Source organism: Budorcas taxicolor, chromosome 1, assembly GCF_023091745.1.
Source record: "Budorcas taxicolor isolate Tak-1 chromosome 1, Takin1.1, whole genome shotgun sequence".
NCBI lineage: Eukaryota > Metazoa > Chordata > Mammalia > Artiodactyla > Bovidae > Budorcas > Budorcas taxicolor.
Window position 1 is genome coordinate 183,487,143 of NC_068910.1, and position 22,083 is coordinate 183,509,225.

The 22,083-nt window shown below is 38.0% G+C and overlaps 1 protein-coding gene across 1 annotated transcript in view; it reads right to left on the reverse strand.

The window, feature by feature from the left end:
• Positions 1 to 20,116: 20,116 nt before the first annotated feature.
• The window catches only part of AGTR1 (angiotensin II receptor type 1), a 52,404-nt gene continuing 50,437 nt past the window's right edge, over positions 20,117 to 22,083 (reverse strand). The window contains exon 3 of the mRNA XM_052641178.1: positions 20,117 to 22,065. Within this exon, the coding sequence (XP_052497138.1) occupies positions 20,940 to 22,019 (1,080 nt within the window). The 5' untranslated portion in view covers positions 22,020 to 22,065 and the 3' untranslated portion in view covers positions 20,117 to 20,939. The remainder of the gene's footprint in view (positions 22,066 to 22,083) is intronic.

The following is a 22,083-nucleotide window of genomic DNA, read 5'->3' on the forward strand; positions in this document are numbered from 1 at the left end:
AAAAGTTGGGTTCTCATTTTGCATTTAAACCTATGGGGAATACATTTTACTATAAGATATTTTCATTATGATCCCCAGGTCTCAGACAATTCTGGCTGACTCTGGCTGCTTAAGGACTGTGTATCTCAATAATTGAAAATAGATGCAGTGGACTTTGACCTATTTTACTTTCTGTGTCTCCAAGTTGAAAACTACTTTTTAGTCTTCCATGAGATTTTAAGAAGCCACTATTTCAAGTAAAAGGAAGAAACAAAAGAAAAGTCATGCTTCATTTTTTTCCCCAGTTCTTCACTGTTACCTTTTCATGGTCCTACCTAGAAATCTAGATTTCATTCTAAATCCTAGAATGAAAGGTGAAAATGTTACTGTCTGTTGCACCTTGTTTAAAAGGCAGAGCATATCAAATATACTCTCTAAGAAAATTATATTATTTGAACAGTTTTTTGCTTTAATATTTAGATTTAAGAAAACTGGTTTTCTCCAGACCTTCAGATTTTACATGAGGTAATTTGCTTGTCCAACATTATTTGTGTAAATGAGAACAGCCTCAAACAGAACACTAACAATAGTTAAAATAAAACTGTTTTGAACATAATAAAAAGCTGAAATACTCCATTCCTTTGGAAATGAAATGACATTGTAGATAGGAAAAAAAATAGTTTGAAAGATTTTCTTTATTTGGTTAGGAACCTGACCTCCCCCAATTTTGGCTATCTTAGACTTTACTCCTAAGTTGTGAGGTTGAGGGATAGAATAGATTAAAAGAAAAAATAAAATAAATTTTCAGAATTTCTGCCTGTCAATTTGGGCCAGAGATTTTTAAATAAAAGTGAATTATTATTTGTGTACTGAAATGTCTAAAGCACTTCAGTAATGTCCATTAACTCAATAAACTGCAAAATTTATATGGTGGTAGTGGTAGTTTAGTTACTAAGCTGTGTCTGACTCCAGGGACTGTGGCCACTCAGGATGCTCTGTCCATGGTATTTCTTAGGCAAGAATACTTGAGTGGGTTGTCATTTCCTTCTCCAGGGGATCCTCCAAACCCAGGGATCAAGCCCAGGTCTCCTGCACTGCAAGTGGTTTTTTTACCAGTTGAGCCACCAGAGAAACCTGGAAAATTTAGATATGGCTATGATAACCCATATGGGCTTCCCAGATGGTTCAATGGTAAAGAATCTGCCTGCCACTGCAAGAGGTGGAGGACACACTGGTTTGATACCTAGGTCAGGAAGATCCCCTGGAGGAGGAAATGGCAACCCACTCTAGTATTCCTGCCTGGATAATCTCATGGACAGAGGAGCCTGGCAGGCTACAGTCCATAGGGTTGCAAAGAGTTGGACACAGCTGGGTGACTGAGCCACACACACTTGAAAACCCATACAATTTTTGCCTTAGTTATTGAAGATGGTACAATATTCATCTTTAGAAGTCTTTGGAAATTTCAAGTAATATATTTTAGAAAACGTATCAGGGAATCTGTATGCTTTATTTTATTCTGACTAGCAACAAATGAGAAGTAATTTGACAAGTATATTTATTTTCTTCCTGGACTGATTGTAGAAAAATGCCGAAATTTTCTGTTATTCTCATTATGCTTCTCTTAGCTTTAGTAGAGTATTGAATCCATGTTCTGTTGCCTCTTTTCAGAATAAATTATTAGCTTTAATGAAACAAAATATTCATAATTCACCTAATTCATTTAATGATCATTCACAAATTTGATGTTTCTATTGCTTTCTAACACAGTATAGAAGACATGCTTCATTTATCATTGATTTGATGAATGTCAACTTATTTTCAAAATATCTAAGTGTATCAGCCTTAAAAATTTAATCAGAAGTTAGTGACTAAATTATGACTCAGCCTATACATAATTCAGGAAATATGCTGTCACTTTCTAAGAAAGTTTTCAGATTTATTTTTTTCAGTCTTCACAATCGACACTCATGACTTCCCAGGTGGTCCAGCAGTTAAATTTCAGCACTACCACTTGAAGGGGCGCAAGTTAGATCGTTGGTTAGGGAACTACGATCCCACAGGCAGCACAGGGTGGCACTCCCCAGAGAAGCTCACAGATGACACTCATAACCACAGAAGCCTCATTCCATAAAGGAGGGCAAGCCACAAAGTCTGTCTAGATGTTTGTGTGTGTATAGGAGGGACAGCCTTGGTGGATGGGGAGTTGTTGCAGGGTGTCCACTATGTGCCGAGCATGCTAAGTAATTGCACGTCTCATTTTTGTGATGTGAACTTGTATGTTGGGAAAGTACATCACACCTTGACTAGCTCATGCCTAGTTTCTCAGCTCTGACTGTTGGTTTCCTTATTGTTGCTTGTAGTGAAATAAGAGTAGGAAAGCCATGCAGCAGATTTAGTTATAGGGTCTTGGAGATGTTATGGATTTTAGAGCTCATATAATCCAATTCTCTAATTTACAGAGAAGGAAACTGGGACTCAGGAAGGTTAAGCAACTTTCTCAAAATACCACAGTCACCAAGTTATGGGCTTGTCAGTCTTCTGGATCATTTTCATGCATTCCAAGTGTTAATTTGGTGACGTGTGGATAGACTTTCTTAGGCCGAGGATCTTTGGATTAAATGGATTCCTTTATTTTATTTTTATCCATCTTTGCTTCCTTTGCCATCTTGTTTCATTTCCGCTGGTGACATGTAGATCTTACAAGTATCCTGCGGTAGCTTTGTTGGGATTGGGGATTCTGAGAAACCAAACCAGAAATTTGACACTATGGGGCTCGAGTAAAAGTAAATCATGACTTACCATGTATACCAGGGAGCTCAGCCACAAAATTGATGCAAAAATAGCCTAAACCTGCACTTCTTCCCATGTATTTCAAAATGCATTCTTTTGTGCCTTCATTACCTGTTAAACTTTTATCAACATTTATTTTATTCAAGCCAGAGCTTGAAAAATCAAAACCGTAGGAGAGGATCAGAGCATTTGTTCCTCAATTTCCTTGAGCTGTGGTATGAATCCTTTGACACTGGTGAATCTATTCATAGAAACATGTAACCTTCTGAAAAAAAGAAATCACCCAGTATCCAATCCAGTCAGTGAAACACTCATTCCTTGTGTGTGTGTGATAAGATATTATTTCCATAAGCTGATACTTTCTTTGTACTGGCATTGGGATACTATTACTCAACAAGCTACCTTGAATTCGTTGTGAAAATAATCTCCTCCAGACAATTTAACAACTATTTTGTAATTTTTTACTTAATAACCGTAAATACTGAAATATCTTAAGATAGCACCATATTTATTATAAAAAATAAAAGCACCTTCCTGACTCCCAGCTTTCATCTTCATGAAGTTCTTTTCTCAGTGATTGTTTCTGGCATGTTTGTGCCATTATGGGTTAATGTGTTTCCACCTTTATATTACATAAGAAGAGGGCTGCTCTTTAAAGTGTGTATGGGTATACTTAGAGTTGGTTTTGGTTGACACAACTTAATTAGAAGTATAAATTACTACATGACTTCCATTCTTCACTGGGAGCTACAGTTAAAATGCTGGCACTGGCTAATTAATAGGCTCGATCCTGCCTTGTCAGTGAGGCTAGTCCATGAAGGATTTGATGCTTTCTTTTCTGAAACAAACAAAAACAGCTTTGGAACTGTCAGGAAATAACAGCAGCTCTTGAAGGCTAATCATTACCAGCTTTTGTCATGTGGTTGTAATTGTTGCATGAATTCTGCTTCAATCAGGAAAAAATATGCTTAAGTGCCAGTAAAAGTTTTTATGCTGCTATGAAATTTTGCAATTTATGGCTTTGTACAGATCAGCTTGGGTTACTAGGCAACACCGAATGTATCATTCACTCAAATTATTCCTTAACCCCCTGCATTGCTACAAACTCTAGCAAAAACAAAACCAAAAACCAAAAACCAAAAACTGTAATAAACTATGCTAACAGGGTTAAATCTGATGACAAATGTGAAATGGAAGTTGTGATACTAAAAGAAAAAAGCAGTATTTAAAAACTACACTGGATGGAAAGCAATCTGAATATTTAGAGTTGTTTACCTCAGGAAAAAAAAAAGTAGTTTCAAATGAATTTAATGATCATGTAGTTCTCTGATTGGCCATTAAGCAGGCCAGGTTTTTGGCACTTAAGCAATCATATTTGTGATGCTGGTTTTAATTAAGAAGTACACTGTAGGATATTCAATGACCAGGGAAGTGCGGTATTGCTGCTTGCTTGCTGTGCACCCATATGCATCTGAGAGAATATAAAACCCCGAGATATAATGACTCTTTCTCCATCTTTAAATAGACAGTCTGCCTGAGATTGTGCACTGCCGCACAGACTGAGTCTTAGAATCTGCATGAAGTCTGAGCATTGTCATTTAATACGCAAGAAACTGCAACTTGTTCCTCAAAGCAGTACCAAATTACGAGGCAGGGACAGAGCCACAGACACTTCTGGGGTGTTTGATGACTCAAAAGGATATTAGGGAAACCCTAGAATCAGTGTGGGAGCGGCTCTAGTAACCTTGGTTTGTGGTTTGGAAGTGCTTCCTGGTTTGAATGCTTTTAGTGTTTTAAGTTTCTGTTATAATTATTCTCAAGCAGCCAAAATGATATCTCACAGTCATCATGTCAAAAGTAACAAAAAATGAGTTTCGAGCAGAAGCTCCCCAAATTTCATTTTAGTCCAATGTTTGTATGTAGGAAATGCTTCCAGGGTGAAAGCATGTGGCTTACATACCTCGGAAGCAGGAGATTGGAATTCAAACTCTGACTGAACTCTGACTCCCGTGCTGGATTGTCACTTTAAAGTTTGAGGAGCACTACTTCAGATTCCTCCCTGCTGGGAGGGGAGGCCCTTTGCTTTGCTGGTTCAGTTGCTGGGAGTCATGACCCTGGGGGCATGTGGAAGTTGTCACTATGAAGAACTAACCAGGACAAGCTGCTACTGAGCTGGGTTTGGCTTACGAGAGCTGCTTCCGCATGGAACTCGGTTCCTTTCCAGGGTGTCTGCTAAGTCACTTCAGTCATATCCAACTCTTTGTGACCCCACGGACTGTAGACTGTTGGCTCCTATGTCCATGGGATTCTCCAGGCAAGAACACTGGAGTGGGTTGCCATGCCCTCCTCCAGGGGACCTTCTCCACCCAGGCATCAACCCAAGTTTCCTATGTCTCCTGCCTTGCAAGTGAATTCTTTACTGCTGAGCTACTAGGAAGCCCTTCTCTTTCCTGCTGCTGCTGCTGCTGCTGCTGCTAAGTTGCTTTAGTCGTGTCTGACTCTGTGCGACCCCATAGACGACAGCCCACCAGGCTCCGCCGTCCCTGGGATTCTCCAGGCAAGAACACTGGAGTGGGTTGCCATTTCATTCTCCAATGCATGAAAGTGAAAAGTGAAAGTGAAGTCTCTCAGTCTGACTCTTCGCGACCTCATGGACTGCAGCCTACCAGGCTCCTCCATCCATAGGATTTTCTGGGCAAGAGTACTGGAGTGGGGTGCCATTACCTTCTTCTCTTTCCTAATTACCTGCAAACCAACCTTCTCTTGTCTCCATTCCCAGATCCCCTGGGGTTGACATATCATTTTCTTTAATTACCTTCTTCTATTATCAGAGCTGATCAATGGTACAACTTTAAGAGTCCTAGAAACATCTTCTGCTTCAAAGTTCTCTTTCCTCAGATGATATTTAAGAGTTGGCATTCTGCTTCTGAAATTCCATTCCTTGTAAGGCATTGTCCTGTGTAAAAGCAAAAAGCCTCTGGAAGGCTAGGTTCACCTTCCAGGGCTATGGTGTCATCAATGAGGAGGTTACAGAAAATCACTTCCAATAACTTCTCTTTTCTTATAATTGATAACAAAAGAAACTTTATTAGAGACTTTCTGATAGAACTGACTCTTAACTTGATAAGGGGCAAGGGAAGAAAAATTTATAGAAGTAAGGTATTTTTAAGTAAGAGGATAACCAAGAAGGTTATGAAAAGAATGTATAATTCAAGGGAACAAAATGTAAGGTTATATTGACAACATCACTAATTTTTATGTTTTCATGTAGTAAACAGAGAAAATTATTACTTAGAATGTGTACTTATAGTTTTTAGTTACATAGTAATTTTTATTTTAAAATACAGATGATGTTTAAAATTTTTCAAATAACTGTGGAATATGGGAATTTCTTAAAAACTAATCCCAATGATATATTAAATGGAGATAAAGAGAAAAAAGTTTGAAAAGGTGGTACCACTTAAAAATTCATTGGAAGAACTCCATGAGTGTGTCTTCATGAGGGGATGCCCACATAGATCATGGGGACCCTTCTATACACAAAGAAGTGGATAGTCCCTGGTACATAGGAACAGCAGGAAGTGACATATCAGAGTCAGAAAAGCACGAGGATTGATGGAGCATGAATCCTGAGTAAATCAATTATGGAATCCTCCATTCCATGAGAAAATTTTCTGCTTTCTACCATTAGGACTGGCACTACTACTATTTGAGGACCATTGGACTGTCAGTAACTGGGTAAACAATTCTCTATCTTAGTGGTGTGTGCTGAAATTTCTCTAATGAAATATTCTGAGAGTCTGCTTTGGGGAGAAGATGGGTCTCTGCCTCAGGCATGGCTAATATTCAGCACTGGGGAGCTTGTGACATGAATGACTAGGTTGTTTTCACTCAGAAAATAAGAGAAACTGGATTTGTTTCTTCCAAGGGAATTGGTAATGAAAGAAGAAAGAGTGCAGAGAAAGAAGGGGATGATGTGTGAGATGGGGTGAAGATGGTGACTGCATGGGGTCTAGGGTTAAAGGTCCAAAGTGATGGGGGCTCTTTTGATTTAAGGGTATCCCTTAGTTTTTATAGATGTGTGTGTGTGTGTGTGTGTGTGTGTGTGTGTGTGTGTGTGTGTGTGTGTGTAAGTAATTGGAGCTGTTTCACCTTTGTGTCCCATAGAACAGGGATATTCTGGTTTGGAATAGTGAGATGTTGTCTAATGTGAACTAGGGGAAGCAGATGGCTATAATTAGACCACGGAAATGAAAATTTCTAAGACTTCTGCAGAAAATTCTAGACATCTTGGACTTTTTCAGGGAATCTGAGTTGATCTCATCTAAGATTTTAATGGACCTACAGGTCCCACTGACATCACAACTATATCACTATACTATTGTATGACTCACATCACAGTACTGGATACCCTCACGTCACCACCTCCATGGAACTGTCATGCTTTCGGCTTTTATAGAACATTACAGGAACAATATAAGAATCACACCTAAGTGAAAAATGTTGTTTAGAAATGATCTGTGAGGTTGCTCTACATCTCCATCCACCAATTATTTGTGAGAAATTCCTTTAGGAATTCAGCATCAAGAAGACTCTGCTCGATTTCATAGCCTTGTCACTTGTCACTTCAATGAAAATTGCTGGAGATGTTGTGATGTTTGTCCCCAGAAGGTCAGAACTCAATATTTTTCTCAGTCACAACTACTCTGTCAAGCCTTCATTATCAGTGGGTTTTGCTTCTTCCTTTTTGCTGTCTTTATTTCTGATTTCTAGTTTTGTCCTGTTTTAAAGTCTTCATTAGAAGCTGCTTAAATCCTCTAAGGAAATATTTAGAGTAAAAATAATTCACCTTGATTTTGTTCAATAAAAATTTTGTTAGAATCACATCAAATGCTAGAAATACTATAGAGTGTCTTGGGGGAGCCACCAACTGCACCACCCCGCCCAGTTGTTTCATTTCTGCATTTAGTGTCTTCTCTGTGGCTTAACTGCTCAGTGGAACCCACACTTTCATTTTGTTTTCCATGGCAGTAAGGATGTAACCATTTGGCTTTGCATCATGCTACAAGCTGGGCTTTGGTCCTAATATTCATGAGTGAATTTAAAATATACAGCTTGGGGACTTCCTTGGTGGTACAATGAATAAGAAATTGTCTGCCAGTGCAGGGGACATGGGTTCAGTTCCTGGCCCAGGAAGATCCCATATGCCTCAGAGTAACAAAGCCTGGGTGCCACAGCTACTAAGCCTGCGCGCTAAAGCCCGCGAGCTACAACTACTGAAGCTCATGAACCTAGTGCCTGCTGCACAACAGAAGACACCAAAGCCCATGCACTGCAACGAAGAGTAGCCCCCTGCTCACTGCAACTAGAGAAAACCAGCCTGCAGCAAAAGACTCAGTGAGTGCATTCAATTAAATAAATAAATTAAAAAAATAAAATATACAACTTGTTCCACAAGCCTTAATAGATTTGCCTGTTTATCCCCCACCAAACGACACTACTCTTTTTCATACAATTTTCCATGAAATATATTGTTTGGATGACATTCACATGCAGTGACATTTGAGAAGGTGAATAGGAGCACAGAAAAGAGGTGGAGTTATATTTCATGGATAATAAAAATCAGGAGACCAACACTTTCAGATGGATACCATGCACAGCCGGTAATTAATTCACACTGCTGAAATGGTGTGCTTCCCTTCCTTCTGGACCCCAGGGATTCTCAGCTTTGACCCTAGTGACATTTTGAACTAGATAATTTTTTTGTTTGTTTGTTTGTTTTGCTATATGGGACTATCTTGTGCATTAAAGAATGGTTAGCAGCTTCCCTGGTCTCTAAACAGTGTATGGCAGTAGCACTTTCCTCCCCTAAGTTATGACATTCAAATCTGTCCCCAGACATTGCCATGTTTCTCTAGGGAGTGTATCGTTCCCAGTTGAGAATCACTGATCTACCTTTTTGCTCAACTTTTCTATCATGATATGCTATATTAACACTTTCTTCATTACTACATTTTTTGGGTATTTGCAAGTTCTGTGTCTTTATTTATTGAAGCACGGTTGATTTACAGTTTCAGACGCACAGCATAGAGATCAGTATTTTTACAGATTATTCACTATTAAAAGTTATTTCAACATAATGGCTGTAATTCCCTGTGCGTACATGCTCAGTCACTGACTTGTGTCCGACTCTTTGTAGCCCCATGGACTGTAGCCCGCCAGGCTCCTTTGTCCATGGGATTCTCCAGGCAAGAACACTGGAATAGGTTGCCATTTCCTACTCTAAGGGTTCTTCCTAATCAGGGATTGAACCTGAGTCTCCTGCATTGGCAGGTGGCTTCTCTGGGAAGCCTGTGTGTGTGTATACACACACAGTATCTTCTTTATCCATTCAACTGTTGATAGACACTTAGGTTGCTTCCATCATAAATGTTGTAAATGTTGCTGCTATGAACACTGGAGTGCCTGTATCTTTTTGAATTACTGTTTTCATTTTTTTCCAGATACATTCCCAAGTGTGGAATTGCTGGGTCACATGGTAGTTCTATCTTCAGGTTTTTGAGGAACTTGCATACTATTTTTGTGTAGTGACTGCATCAATTTACATTCCCACCAATAGTGTACAAAGGTTTCCTTTTCTTTACATCAACATTTGTTATTTGTAGACTTTTTGATGGTAACCATTCTAACAAATGTGAAGTGATATCTCACTGTGGTTTTGCTGTAAATTTGTCTAATAATTAGTGATGTTGAACATATTTTAATGTTCCTGTTATCCAACTGTATGTCTTCTTTGGAAAAATGATTATTTAGGTCTTCTGCCCACTTTTGATTGTTTTTTTTTTTAAATTCAGTTTTATGAGCTGTTTATATACTTTAGATATTAACCACATGTCTTTCAATTCATTTGCAAATATTTTCTCCCATCCTGTTGGTTGTTTTTTTGTTCTTTTGATGGTTTCCTTTTCTGTGCAAAAGGTTTAATGTCTAATTAGGTCTCGTTTATTTATTTTTGCTTTTATTTCTTTTGCCTTATGGGCAGATCCAAAAAAATAGCACCATGATTTCATGTCTGCTTGTCTTGTCTTCTAGGGGTTTAACGGTTTCAGGTCTCACATTTAGGTCATTCATCCATTTTGATCTTATTTTTGTATGTAGTGTGAGGAATGTTCTAATCTCATTATTCTACATGTAGCTGTCCAGTTTTCTCAGTACCACTTATTGAAGAAACTGTCGTTTTTCCATCATGTATTCTTGCCTCCTTTGTCATAGATTAATGACTATAAGTTACTGGATTTATTCTTGGACTCTGTTCGTTTCACTGATCTGTGTGCCTGTTTTTGTGCCAATACATTTCTATTTGATTACTGTAGCTTTGCAATATAGTCTGAAGATAGGGAGTGTGATACTTCCAGCTTTGTTTGTTTTTCTTTTTCTCAAGATTTCTTTGGCAATTAAGTGTCTCTTGAAGGTGTATGGAAATTTTAGGATTACTTATATTAGTTCTGTGAAAAATGTTGTGGTATTTTGATAAGGATTACATTAAGTCTATAGATTGCCTTGAGTAGTATGGTCATTTTAATAATATTAACTCTTCCAATCTGAGAGCCTGGGATATCTTTCCATTTCTTTGAATTGTCTTCAGTTTCCTTTATCAGTGTTTTATAGTTCTCAGATAATAGGCCTTTCACCTTCTTGGTTAGGTTTATTCCTAAGTATTTTAATTTTTTGATGTGATTTAAATGGGATTGTTTTTACCCTATTTTTATGCTATTTCATTGTTAGTGTAAAGAGAAGCAAAAATTTCTGTATGCTAGTCTTGTATCCTGTTACCTTCCTGAATTCATTTACTAGTTTTAATTGTTTTTGTGTGTAGTATTTAGGGTTTTCTATGTAGAATATCATGTTATCTGCATATAAACACGATTTTACCTCTTTCTTTTCAATTTGGATATCTTTTATTTCTTTTTCTTGTCTGATTGTTGTGTGTAGGACTTCGATACTATGTTGAATAGAAGTCATGAGAGTGAGTATTCTTGTCTTGTTTCTGAATAAAGCGAGAAGGCTTTTAGCTTTTCACTATTCAGTATTATATTGGTTATGGGTTTGTCTACAATGACCTTAATTGTGTTGAAATATGTTAGCTATACTTTGATAAGAGTTTTTATCATGAATGGATGTTGAATTTCATCAAGTGTTTCTCCTACAGCAATAAAGATGACCATATGGGTTTTGTCTTTCCTTTTGTTAATATAATGTATCATGTTGATTGATTTGCATATATTATACAATCCTGTGACCCTGGAATGAATCCAACTTGATCATGGTCTATGATCTTTTTTGTGTATTGTTCTATTTAGTTTTATAAAGTTTTGTTGAAGATTTTTGCATCTTATATTCATCAAAGATATTGGCCTTTAATTTTCTTTTACTTTTTTTTGTTTTTGTTTGGTCTAATTTTGGTACGTGGGTAATGGTGGCCATGTAGAATGAATCTGGGAGTGTTTCATCCTCTTCAGTTTTTTTGAATAGCTGAGAAGGGTAGTTATTAACTCTTCTTTATATCTTTAGTAGAATTTCCCTGTGAAGCCATCCAGTCCTGGACTTCCATTTGCTAGGTTTTTTTTTTTTTAAATTGAAAATTCAGTTTCACTACCAATGATCAATCTATTCAGATCATCTGTTTCTCTTTGATTCAGTCTCGGCAAGTTACATGATTTTAGAAATAAGTATGTTTCTTTTAGGTTTTTATAATATTCTCATAATTTTTTTGTGTCTCTGTGGTATCATTTATTATTTCTCCTCTTTCATTACTTATTTAAAATTTTTTTTAAATTAAAAAAATTAAACTTTTTGCTTTATATTGGAGTATAGTTGATTAACAATGTTGTGTTAGTTTCAGGTGTAAAACAGAGTGATTCATTAATACATATATATGTATATGTTCTTTTTCAAATTCTTTTCCCAGTTAAGTTGTTACAGAATATTGAGCAGAGTTCCCTGTGCTATTCAGTTTCTAGTTTTCAATGAGAGTTATTTAACATGTAGATTTATTTTTCATATGTTCATGGGGGGAGATGAGTTCCATGTCCTACTGCCCATCTTGATTCATCTCCTCTATTACTACTTTCTGATTCACATTGGCTGTTGGAATTTTCATCATGTCACGGTCATCCTCTCAGCCTATGGCTGAGTCACCTTGTTTTAAGTGTTTTTTGTGTGAACACTCCTTTATACCTGGTCTGCATCTCGAAGCAAAGGTGAAGGAGTGAGTATCCTTTTCCTGAACTGTTACAGCTCTCTTCTTAGCTTTCACTGTTCTAGATAGTATCCGCCATGAGGTGGTTTTCAATGATACTGCTAGAACTCATGGCTGTGGTCTTACTGCCTTTATTCTTCTGGTCTCTGGACACAGTTGAGATAAATTACACTTCTGTTTTCACTATTCCAGGTATATTCTTCATTTAAATTTATTGCCAAATCTAAACTGTATAACTTAAAAGGCAATCTCTCAGAATGTAATTTCTCCAGAATGTTTTCTCAAAAGAACATCATTGCATTAAGTTGTAAGAAGATAAAATTTGACATTAAAAATTAATTTAGGAATTCCCTTCCCCCTTCCATTTAGTAAATGCTGTCTGAATTCTTGGCTACAACAAGGACTAGAGCATTGAACTAATTACTGTAGCAATTAGCAATCATAGCCTGTTTATTTGCTAGACTCAATATAAGCTCATCCAAAATCAACTTACAATAAATGTAAAATCTAGTATTATGCTGTATAGGTCAATTAGTGCTTTTCATTAATGAGCCAAACTTTCAAGGACAAATATTATTGGAATTCTAACTTAAGACCTGGTAAGTATGTTTAAAGGAAAGCAAAATAATACACATGTTGATTTTGTGTAGACTTGGGCAATATTTTGGAAGGTACCCATATGATTCATATTTTTTGATGCTATTTTCTTGGAAGGAGGCAACATAGTTTAACAAATAAGAACACAGATTTTGGACTCAAAGTGACTGGGTTCAGATTTCAGCTCTGGCCTTTGCTAGTCATGTTACCTTGGATCAAATATACAAAATCTCTTAGCCCGTTTTGTCTCATTGGATGATAATAGAACTGATAAGACTGGTTGTTGTGAGGATTACAAATATAATGCAGATAAGCAGAGAACTATGTCTTATATTAAGAATTTGATAAATGGTGGCTATAATGATTTTGCTGAAGATTGGATATTAGTGAATTATTTTGACAGGAAGCTCATCCCCAACCAGCTTGAGAAAAAAGGGGAAGTCTGGAGGCTAGTGCTGGCTCCTGGCACAGAAAGTCAGTTCTTGAATGATATCGTAAAGGCTTGGTTCCTCTCCAATTCTTGGTCTATTCTTTCATTATTTTGCTCTCATACGTTGCCTTTGTTCTTATCTTCCCTGTGAAAACATCAGAAAATTTCTGCCTTGCCTTTTTAGTAATCGGATGCTACATCTGCTTCTCACATCTACTTAATAAGTTCTGTATGATGAGAAGTATCAATAACCTCAGATATGCAGATGATACCACCCTTATGGCAAAAAGTGAAGAAGAACCAAAGAGCCTCTTGAAGACAGTGAAAGAGGAAAGTGAAAAAGTTGGCTTAAAACTCAATGTTCAGAAAACTAAGATCATGGCATCTGGTCTCATCAATTCATGACAAACAGATGGGGAAACAATGAAAACAATCAGTTCAGTTCAGTTCAGTCACTCAGTTGTGTCAAGACTCTTTGCGACCCCATGACTGCAGCTTACCCGGCCTCCTATCCATCGCCAGCTCCTGGAGTTTACTCAAACTCATGTCCATTGAGTGGGTGATGCCATCCAGCCATCTCATCCTCTGTCATCCCCTTCTCCTCCTGCCTTCAACCAATCCTAGCATCAGGGTCTTTTCAAATGAGTCAGTTCTTCACATCAGGTGCCCAAAGTATTGGAGTTTCAGCTTCAACATCAGTCCTTCCAATGAATATTCAGGACTGATTTCCTATAGGATGAACTGGTTGGATCTCCTTGCAGTCCAAGGGACTCTCAAGAGTCTTCTGCAACACCATAGTTCAAAAGCATCAGTTCTTCAGTGCTCAGCTTTCTTTATAGTCCAACTCTCACATCCATAAATGACTACTGGAAAAACCATAGCCTTGACTAGATGGACCTTTGTTGGCAAAGCAATTTCTCTGCTTTTTAATATGCTGTCTAGATTGGTCATAGCTTTTCTTCCAAGGAGCAAGCGTCTCTTAATTTCATGGTTTCAGTCACCATCTGCAGTGATTTTGGAGCCCCCCAAAATAAAGTCTGACACTGTTTCCCCATCTATTTGCCATTAAGTGATGGGACCAGATGCAGTGATCTTAATTTTCTGAATGTTGAGCTTTAAGTCAACTTTTTCACCCTCCTCTTTCACTTTCATCAAGAGGCTCTTTAGTTCTTCTTCGCTTTCTGCCATAATGGTGGTGTCATTTGCATATCTGAGGTTATTGATATTCCTCCTGGTAATCTTGATTCCAGCTTGTGCTTCTTTCAGCCTGGTGTTTCTCATGATATACTCTGCATATAAGTTAAATAAGCAGGATGATAATATACAGCCTTAACATACTCCTTTCCCTATTTGAACCAGTCTGTTGTTCTATGTCCAAAACTGGAACTGGACATTGAAACAATGACAGACTTTATTTTTTGGGCCCCAAAATCACTGCAGATGGTGACTGAAGCCATGAAATTAAAAGACAGTTGCTCCTTGGAAGAAAAGCTATGACCAATCTAGACAGCATATTAAAAAGCAGAGACATTTCTTTGCCAACAAAGGTCCATCTAGTCAAGGCTATGGTTTTTCCAGTGATCATGTATGGATGTGAGAGTTGGACTATAAAGAAAGCTGAGCACTGAAAAACTGATGCTTTTGAACTGTGGTGTTGCAGAAGACTCTTGAGAGTCCCTTGGACTGCAAGGAGATCCAACCAGTCCATCCTAAAGGAGATCAGTCCTGAATATTCATTGGAAGGACTGATGTTGAAGCTGAAACTCCAATACTTTGGGCACCTGATGTGAAGAACTGACTCATTTGAAAAGACCCTGATGCTGGGAATGGTTGAAGGCAGGACAAGAAGGTGGCAATAGAGAATGTGATGGCTGGATGGCATCACCCACTCAATGGATATGAATTTGAGTAAACTCTGGGAATTGGTGATGGACAGGGAAGCCTGGCATGCTGCTGTCCATGGGGTCACAAAGAGTTGGACAAGACTGAGTGATTGAACTGAACTGAACTGGGGTGTTCAGCCAGGATTGCTATTTCTTCTATTGTTCAGTTTTTCAAAAAAGCTTTGTAAGACATGAAAAGAATCAAGAAATAGGCCCAGGGGCATATATGGCTCATCATCATTTTGATATTTGAAGCAAAACAATCATAACAGCAAACTGGCTTTTAATTTTTTCAAAATTAACATCGTTTATTTATCAAATTTAACTCTTGGGCACATAGATAAATATTTTCCTATCATGCTGTTTAAAGGGCAAATCTCAGGGTGTTTAAATCCTCAGAGAGTTATTATGCAAAGTTTCTTTATATGAATTACTTAGAATTAAATATTAATAAACTAAATTCTCTCATTCTAAGGGTTTTTTTTTTTTTTTTTTGGTGGTGAGGGAAAGACAGTAATCTAATTCTGCCTCTTTCTCATAGTGAAAATTCAGTTATCTTATTTCTCAAGTAAGGTGGGTGGGCTTGTTGAATGAAGGCCTTTTCTGTTTTATTTGGACAGGGTAGGATGCAGTGTTCACAAGGTCTGTGAGATCTGGAGAACATCCAGGTCATGGAGAGAAGGCAGGGTCCAGGTAGCATGTACACCATATATTTGAGCAGGAGGTTTAAGGTGCTCATTTCCTCTCTTTACTTATATTTAATGGTTCACTAATACTTATGATTTCTTGGGCAAGAGAAGAGTGTTTTACCAGTGTGGCACCTCAGGGGAAGATCTCCATTTATAATAATTTACACTAGTAGGTACTGTAGTACCCTTGCTGCTGCTGCTGCTGCTAAGTCCCTTCAGTCGTGTCTGACTCTGTGCGATCCCATAGACGGCAGCCCACCAGGCTCCCCCATCCCTGGGATTCTCCAGGCAAGAACACTGGAGTGGGTTGCCATTTCCCTCTCCAATGCATGAAAGTGAAAAGTGAAAGTGAAGTCGCTCAGTCGTGTCCGACTCTCAGCGACCCTTAGTCCCAGCTAAATTTGAGTCATCTATCAGCACACCTCTTCCCCTCTAACGCACTACTGGGTGTCCTGCTCCTCACCTTTTCATAAGAACACTTGTGAAAAAAAGACAATCCACATGATCCCTTATTAAAAATAGAGATCAAGATATTTGCGGCCTAGACTGGTATCTTCTTGCTGGTCAGTGGGTGATGTATTGACCATAACAGAAAGGAGATTCGTATTGGTGAAGTAGGAAGGAACACATGTAGCTCTCAGCTCTAGAATATTATATTCTGTCCTAATTAGAGACATGAATGCTGGTTCTAAGTATAAGGTGGGCAGAGATAGAGCTGGGCATATAGCACAGATAGAATCAGGGACTCAGGTCTCTCTAGAACTTCACTCTCAGTAGAGACTAGATTTATCCAGAGTGGCAACATTGTTGCTCTTAGATCTCAAGCTTACATCACACAACTTCTCTCTCAGTAACTTTCAACCAGAGTTGGACCAACTCTTCATCAGTGTCTGTTTAAAAAGTCCTGAGGAAAAAGGCTGTGAATAGTTCATTTCAAGCCTTATTGATGAACTATGGCCTGGAGATAGAGTTAGGTAGGAAAACGGACATATTCTTGGGTGAGTTGGGAAATTCCCATGGTAAGGGGGGAGGGACATTGTACAGATAGTTCCACAGTGTCCTCTACAGAAATCCATCAACAAGAGTGGCTGTAGTTATGGATGTCATATTTTAACTGATTTAGTCACATTGTTAAATTTGGAGAGTCTGGCTTTCTGATCATCAGCTCCAATATTCCACCTCTTCCATTTCCCTTTACATTCATTTTCAGTCTTATCAAAACCAACAGTGGATAATTCAGAGGACTTTTTCCTTCCCCAAATGCAGCCTGCACTATATAAAATTTGTTGAATTTTGCCCCATACCATTTTCTGCTGTTTATCACTTGCTTCCCTTCCTGATGTTTAGATTCTTTCTCCCTCTGGTTGGTCTGGATCCAGTGAATCCACCATGGTTCTAGTGACTTAAGCATCTGTATGCAGCTCTCCTGGAGGTGTGCACCCTGACTTTTGAGGCAGTTTGTGGCTGCACCCAGGCCTCCGCCACTTTTTATTTTTTTCGTGTCTCATCTGCCCTTGATTCATTTTCTTCACCGCTCTCAGGGAAATCATCCTTTACGCCAGTGTTCAAAATCCCCTGGGACTCAATTTCTTCACTCATTTCACTTCACTTTTGTGACCTGTCTGAATCTATTTTCTCTTCTTTGGAGCCTTTCCGTGGATTGGCAGTCAAGCTACTTCTCACTTGGCTTCCTTTCATACTCCTTATAACAGCTGGTTGAAATGTTTACTGTGCATTTTAAGCTGTATGTTACATAACTCTAGTCCCCTAGTACAGAGTAGATAACCGTACAAAATTTATTGAAACTATGAATTAATCAATTATTGGCTGAAAAAATGAATTTATCATGGGGGAAACTAGGATTGAAATGTAAATAGGAATACACAAATACATATACTGCACTTGAGTTCCATTGAGCACATAGATCCTCATGGTGAATATTCCTTTCTTATTAATTCACAAAATATCCCAAGAAATAATGAATCCACCTAACCTCTAAATATGTTAATAAATAATAAACCATGGCATACCATCTTACGATTTAGGTAAGTCATTTCAACTTCAAAATTAAGTTAGTCTCACTGAAAAAGCAAGATTAATCATGAAGTTACCAATATCTATTTCACAAAATGGGGTGGGGAAAATCACTGTATAATTTGATGAAGTAAAAGTGAAAACAAGGCCTGAAACTTATTTACACCAGTTAATCAATACATGAGATAGAGGATATCTGAGTACAATTATTAATATCTACCAGAAATCTTATCAGCTATGACTTATAAAATGTTCTAGCAAGTTTGAAGTACTAGTAATCATTTGACTTAAATGACTATTGAATAAAAAATGAACTGTTACATAGCAGATGTAGAGGGAGCTCAAATAGGGTAAGTTTATGCTATAATTTTGAAAAGGCAATGGCAACCCACTCCAGTACTCTTGCCTGGAAAATCCCGTGGACGGAGGAGCCTGGTGGGCTGCGGTCCATGGGGTCGTGAAGAGTCGGACACAACTGAGCGAACTTCATTTTCACTTTTCACTTTCATGCATTGGAGAAGGAAATGGCAATCCACTCCAGTGTTCTTGCCTGGAGAATCCCAGGGACGGCAGAGCCTGGTGGGCTGCTGTCTATGGGATCGCATAGAGTCGGACACAACTGAAGTGACTTAGCAGCAGCAACAGCATGCTATAATTTGAGACCAGCTAGAATTTATTTTTCAGAAGTGATTCTTTGTGGAAATAGTACAGGATGTTTGGAGGTAGCGGCTGGTATTATATATCTGTGAAATCTAAAAAATCATATAAAAGGAAAATGAGGCACATGTAACCACAGTTATTCACTAAATAACTGTATCCTTGGGAATGTGAACATAATATGATGCTTCATGAATCCTGCCCAACCCCCAAGCCCTCTCTAAATGCTCCCCCTACCACACTTCCCATCAACTCCTTTATTTATCTAGTCTTTGGCCACTGTGGATGGAGTCAGATGAGTATCTCCACCTGCTCTGTGCAGATTCTCCAGAATGACAATGGCCTCTAGGATGAGGCAGCTGCTAAGGGCGGGAGAAACATTACAGCACTTTCTTCAATACAGTCGCATCCCTGCTTTTGCACATGGCACTTGAATCCTTCCAGTAAAATTTTTTTTCCTGCTGAAATCTATTAAACATTCCTTGCTGCTGAGGCTATGGTGAGATATGGTAGCACTGAAAGCAATTATGTTTTCTGGAAAATATTTGGCAAAAGGTATGTTAAGAATACAGGGGCTTCCCTGGTTGCTCAGAGGTTAAAGTGTCTGCCTCCAATGTGGGAGACCCAGGTTCGATCCCTGGGTCGGGAAGATCCCCTGGAGAAGGAAATGGTAACCCACTCCAGTATTCTTGCCTGGAGAATCCCATGGACGGAGAAGCCTGGTAGGCTACAGTCCATGGGGTCGCAAAGAGTCAGACACGACTGCGTGACTTCACTATTCACTATTCACTATGTTAAGAATATTAAAAATGTTCATATCTGTATAATCATTTATACCACTTCTAGGAGTGTATCAGAAAGGATTTATCAGATTCATGTATTTGAATGTTTATGTACAATATAATTTATGATACTGAAAAATCAGAAAAAAAACCTCAAAAATTTGAATACTAGCAAACTGATGTGTCTGTATTTTGTAATGTTATACAGTTACTTATTTATTTTTACATTTGTTTGGCAGTACCCAGTCTCAGTCTTGGCACACAGGATCTTTAGTTACAGCTTGTGGGATCTAGTTCCCTGACCAGGGGTCAAACCTAGGTCCCCTACATTGGGAACATGGAGTCTTAGCCCTGGACCACATTGTAGGGAAGTCTCCTACAATAAAGATCCAATAACTGTTTTTCTAAATCAAGTATTAAATTGTTTTAGAAAAAAAAATTTAATGGTGTAGCAAGCTTCTATGCTATGTCATTAAAGGGAAAATTTGCATACAAAATACATTATGATTTCAGTATCATGATTTAAACATGTACGTGTGTATAATGAATACAAGAAAAGTATAACAAGGTACCCAAATGTTAAAATGGTAATTTTTGAGCAGGAGAACTAAATATGACTTTTTTTTTTACTGCTTTCTTATATAGTCTCTATTTCTTACAATTATCATGTATGTGAATAGAAAAACCATATTAAAATTTTGTGTAAAATAATATATTATTTTAGTGTTATAAGGAATGAGTTTTTCTTTGTTGCATGACAAACTTTGGAAAGCTCAAAATGGTATATTTATTCCATATTGTGCAGTGGAAGAAAGTGTGTTCTTCGTATTTTCAATAGCAGGATATTAAATTAAAACCAACAGTATTAAACTATCAGTTGTATCAAGATTTAAATAAAAATACATTTGTACTTATTCACAGTTGTCCTGTTTAAAAAAAAACACATTTATTTTAAGTAATGAAGATTAAATACATTGAATAACATTATTTTATGTGAATATGACTTTGCTAAATTTTAATAAGATAACAGCAGTTTAGAGAGATACATACACAGGTTGAATATATACTTTTTAAACAGTAAGGCATATTTTATGATACATAATCTTTTCACCACAAAATATATATACTTCTTAGATCTGAAATAAAACTAACACGACTACCTGGGACTGGAATAACACCTTTACAAGTAATTTAATTTTTATACATGACTACAGTAACATCATTACACAAATAAGCCACTCAGCTGGCATATTTTGGCAATGTGAATCTATAGGACACGGGTTGGATTTCACAAAAGCGTCTGGAACCTGACAACTACTGCTTAGCAAGTACATTTCTTTGTATGAAATGTACAGTAGCAGGTACAAGTGGGCCACAGTTGCTAATAGCTAAATAAACACGAAAGCTTTGCTGCCCTTTGGAAATTGGGCATGGCAGTCTTAAGCTCTTCTCTCCTGTTGCTCCTCTTGAGGTTTAACATATTCTAAGTACTTTCATGTGGAAATCAAATATAACAGAACAAGAGCAGACTAGGGAGAGGGCATTTCTCCCAGTAAAATTTTCCAAATCATCACTTTCATCCAGTTTCTGACATCAGTTCTTTGAGTGGGCATCATCTATCTAATGCAAAACATGGCAGAATGTGGCTTTGCTTTGTTGAGTTGCAAAGGAAAAGAACTTTTGTTCAGAGCTGTAGACAAGTCAGTTCAGTCCACATAATCTATTTTATCCTTTAATTCTGAAATGTAGCCATGCTCATTTGGTAGCGAGGTGTTGTGCAAGAATGTTTTTCTTGCTGCTTCTTTAAGGTGACTTCACAGACAGATTTCAGGTGTGTCACTCAACCTCAATGCATGGGGCAGGCTTCTTGGTAGAGGAGTTTCCATTTTCTGAGGGGCGGTAGGAGAGTGTGCTCATTTTTGTTGACAGGTTTGAGTGGGATTTGGCCTTCGGGGGAATGTATTTCAGAAGCTGTAGAAAATATTTTTTAAATTTTTTCCCTAGAAAGCCATAAAAGAGAGGATTCAGACAATTGTTAAAATAAGCCAAGCAAATAGTGATGGGCATGGCAGTGTCAACAATATCTTCAATTTTACAGTCACGAATGAGGCCCAACTGAATTAACACATCCATAAAAGTGAATATCTGGTGGGGAACCCAGGAAAAGAAAAAGAAAAGCACGATTGCCAAAATTATCTTGAAAATATCATCTTTCCTTGGTTTGTTCTTCTGAATTTCATAAGCCTTCTTGAGGGTCTTCCAAATAAGAGTGTAGCTTGTAAGAATGATCAGAAAAGGAAACAAGAATCCCAGTATATTCTTGGTGAGGCCCAGCCCTACCGGGAGGGTAGAATTTTGGGATTCGTAATGGAAAGCGCAAACTGTGATATTGGTATTCTCGATGAAAAATACATTGCGGTGGATTATAGTTGGCAAACTGGCCAAACCTGCCAGCAGCCAAATAATGATGCAGGTGACTTTGGCCACAAGCATTGTGCGCCGGAGGCGGGACTTCATTGGGTGAACAATAGCCAGGTAGCGATCAATGCTTAGACATGTGAGTAGAAACACACTGGCGTAGAGGTTGAAACTGACACTGGCGGAAGCGATCTTACATAGGTAATTGCCGAAGGGCCAGCGGTATTCCATAGCAGTGTAGACAGCCCACAGTGGCAAAGTCAGTAAAAAGCATAAGTCAGCCAGAGCTAAATTCAAAAGAAAAACACTGGCCACAGTCTTCAGTTTCATGTAAAAGTAAATGACAATCACCACCAAGCTGTTTCCAAATATCCCCACCACAAAGATAATACTGTATAAAGTAGGGATCATGATAAATATGTAATTGTGCCTTCCAGCTTTGGGACAGTCATCTTGGATTCTTTTAATACCATCTTCAGTGGAAGAGTTGAGGATCATTTTGATCTCTTGGCTGAGTCAGTCTCAGACACTATGCCAAATGCACCTAGAAAAAGTAAAAATG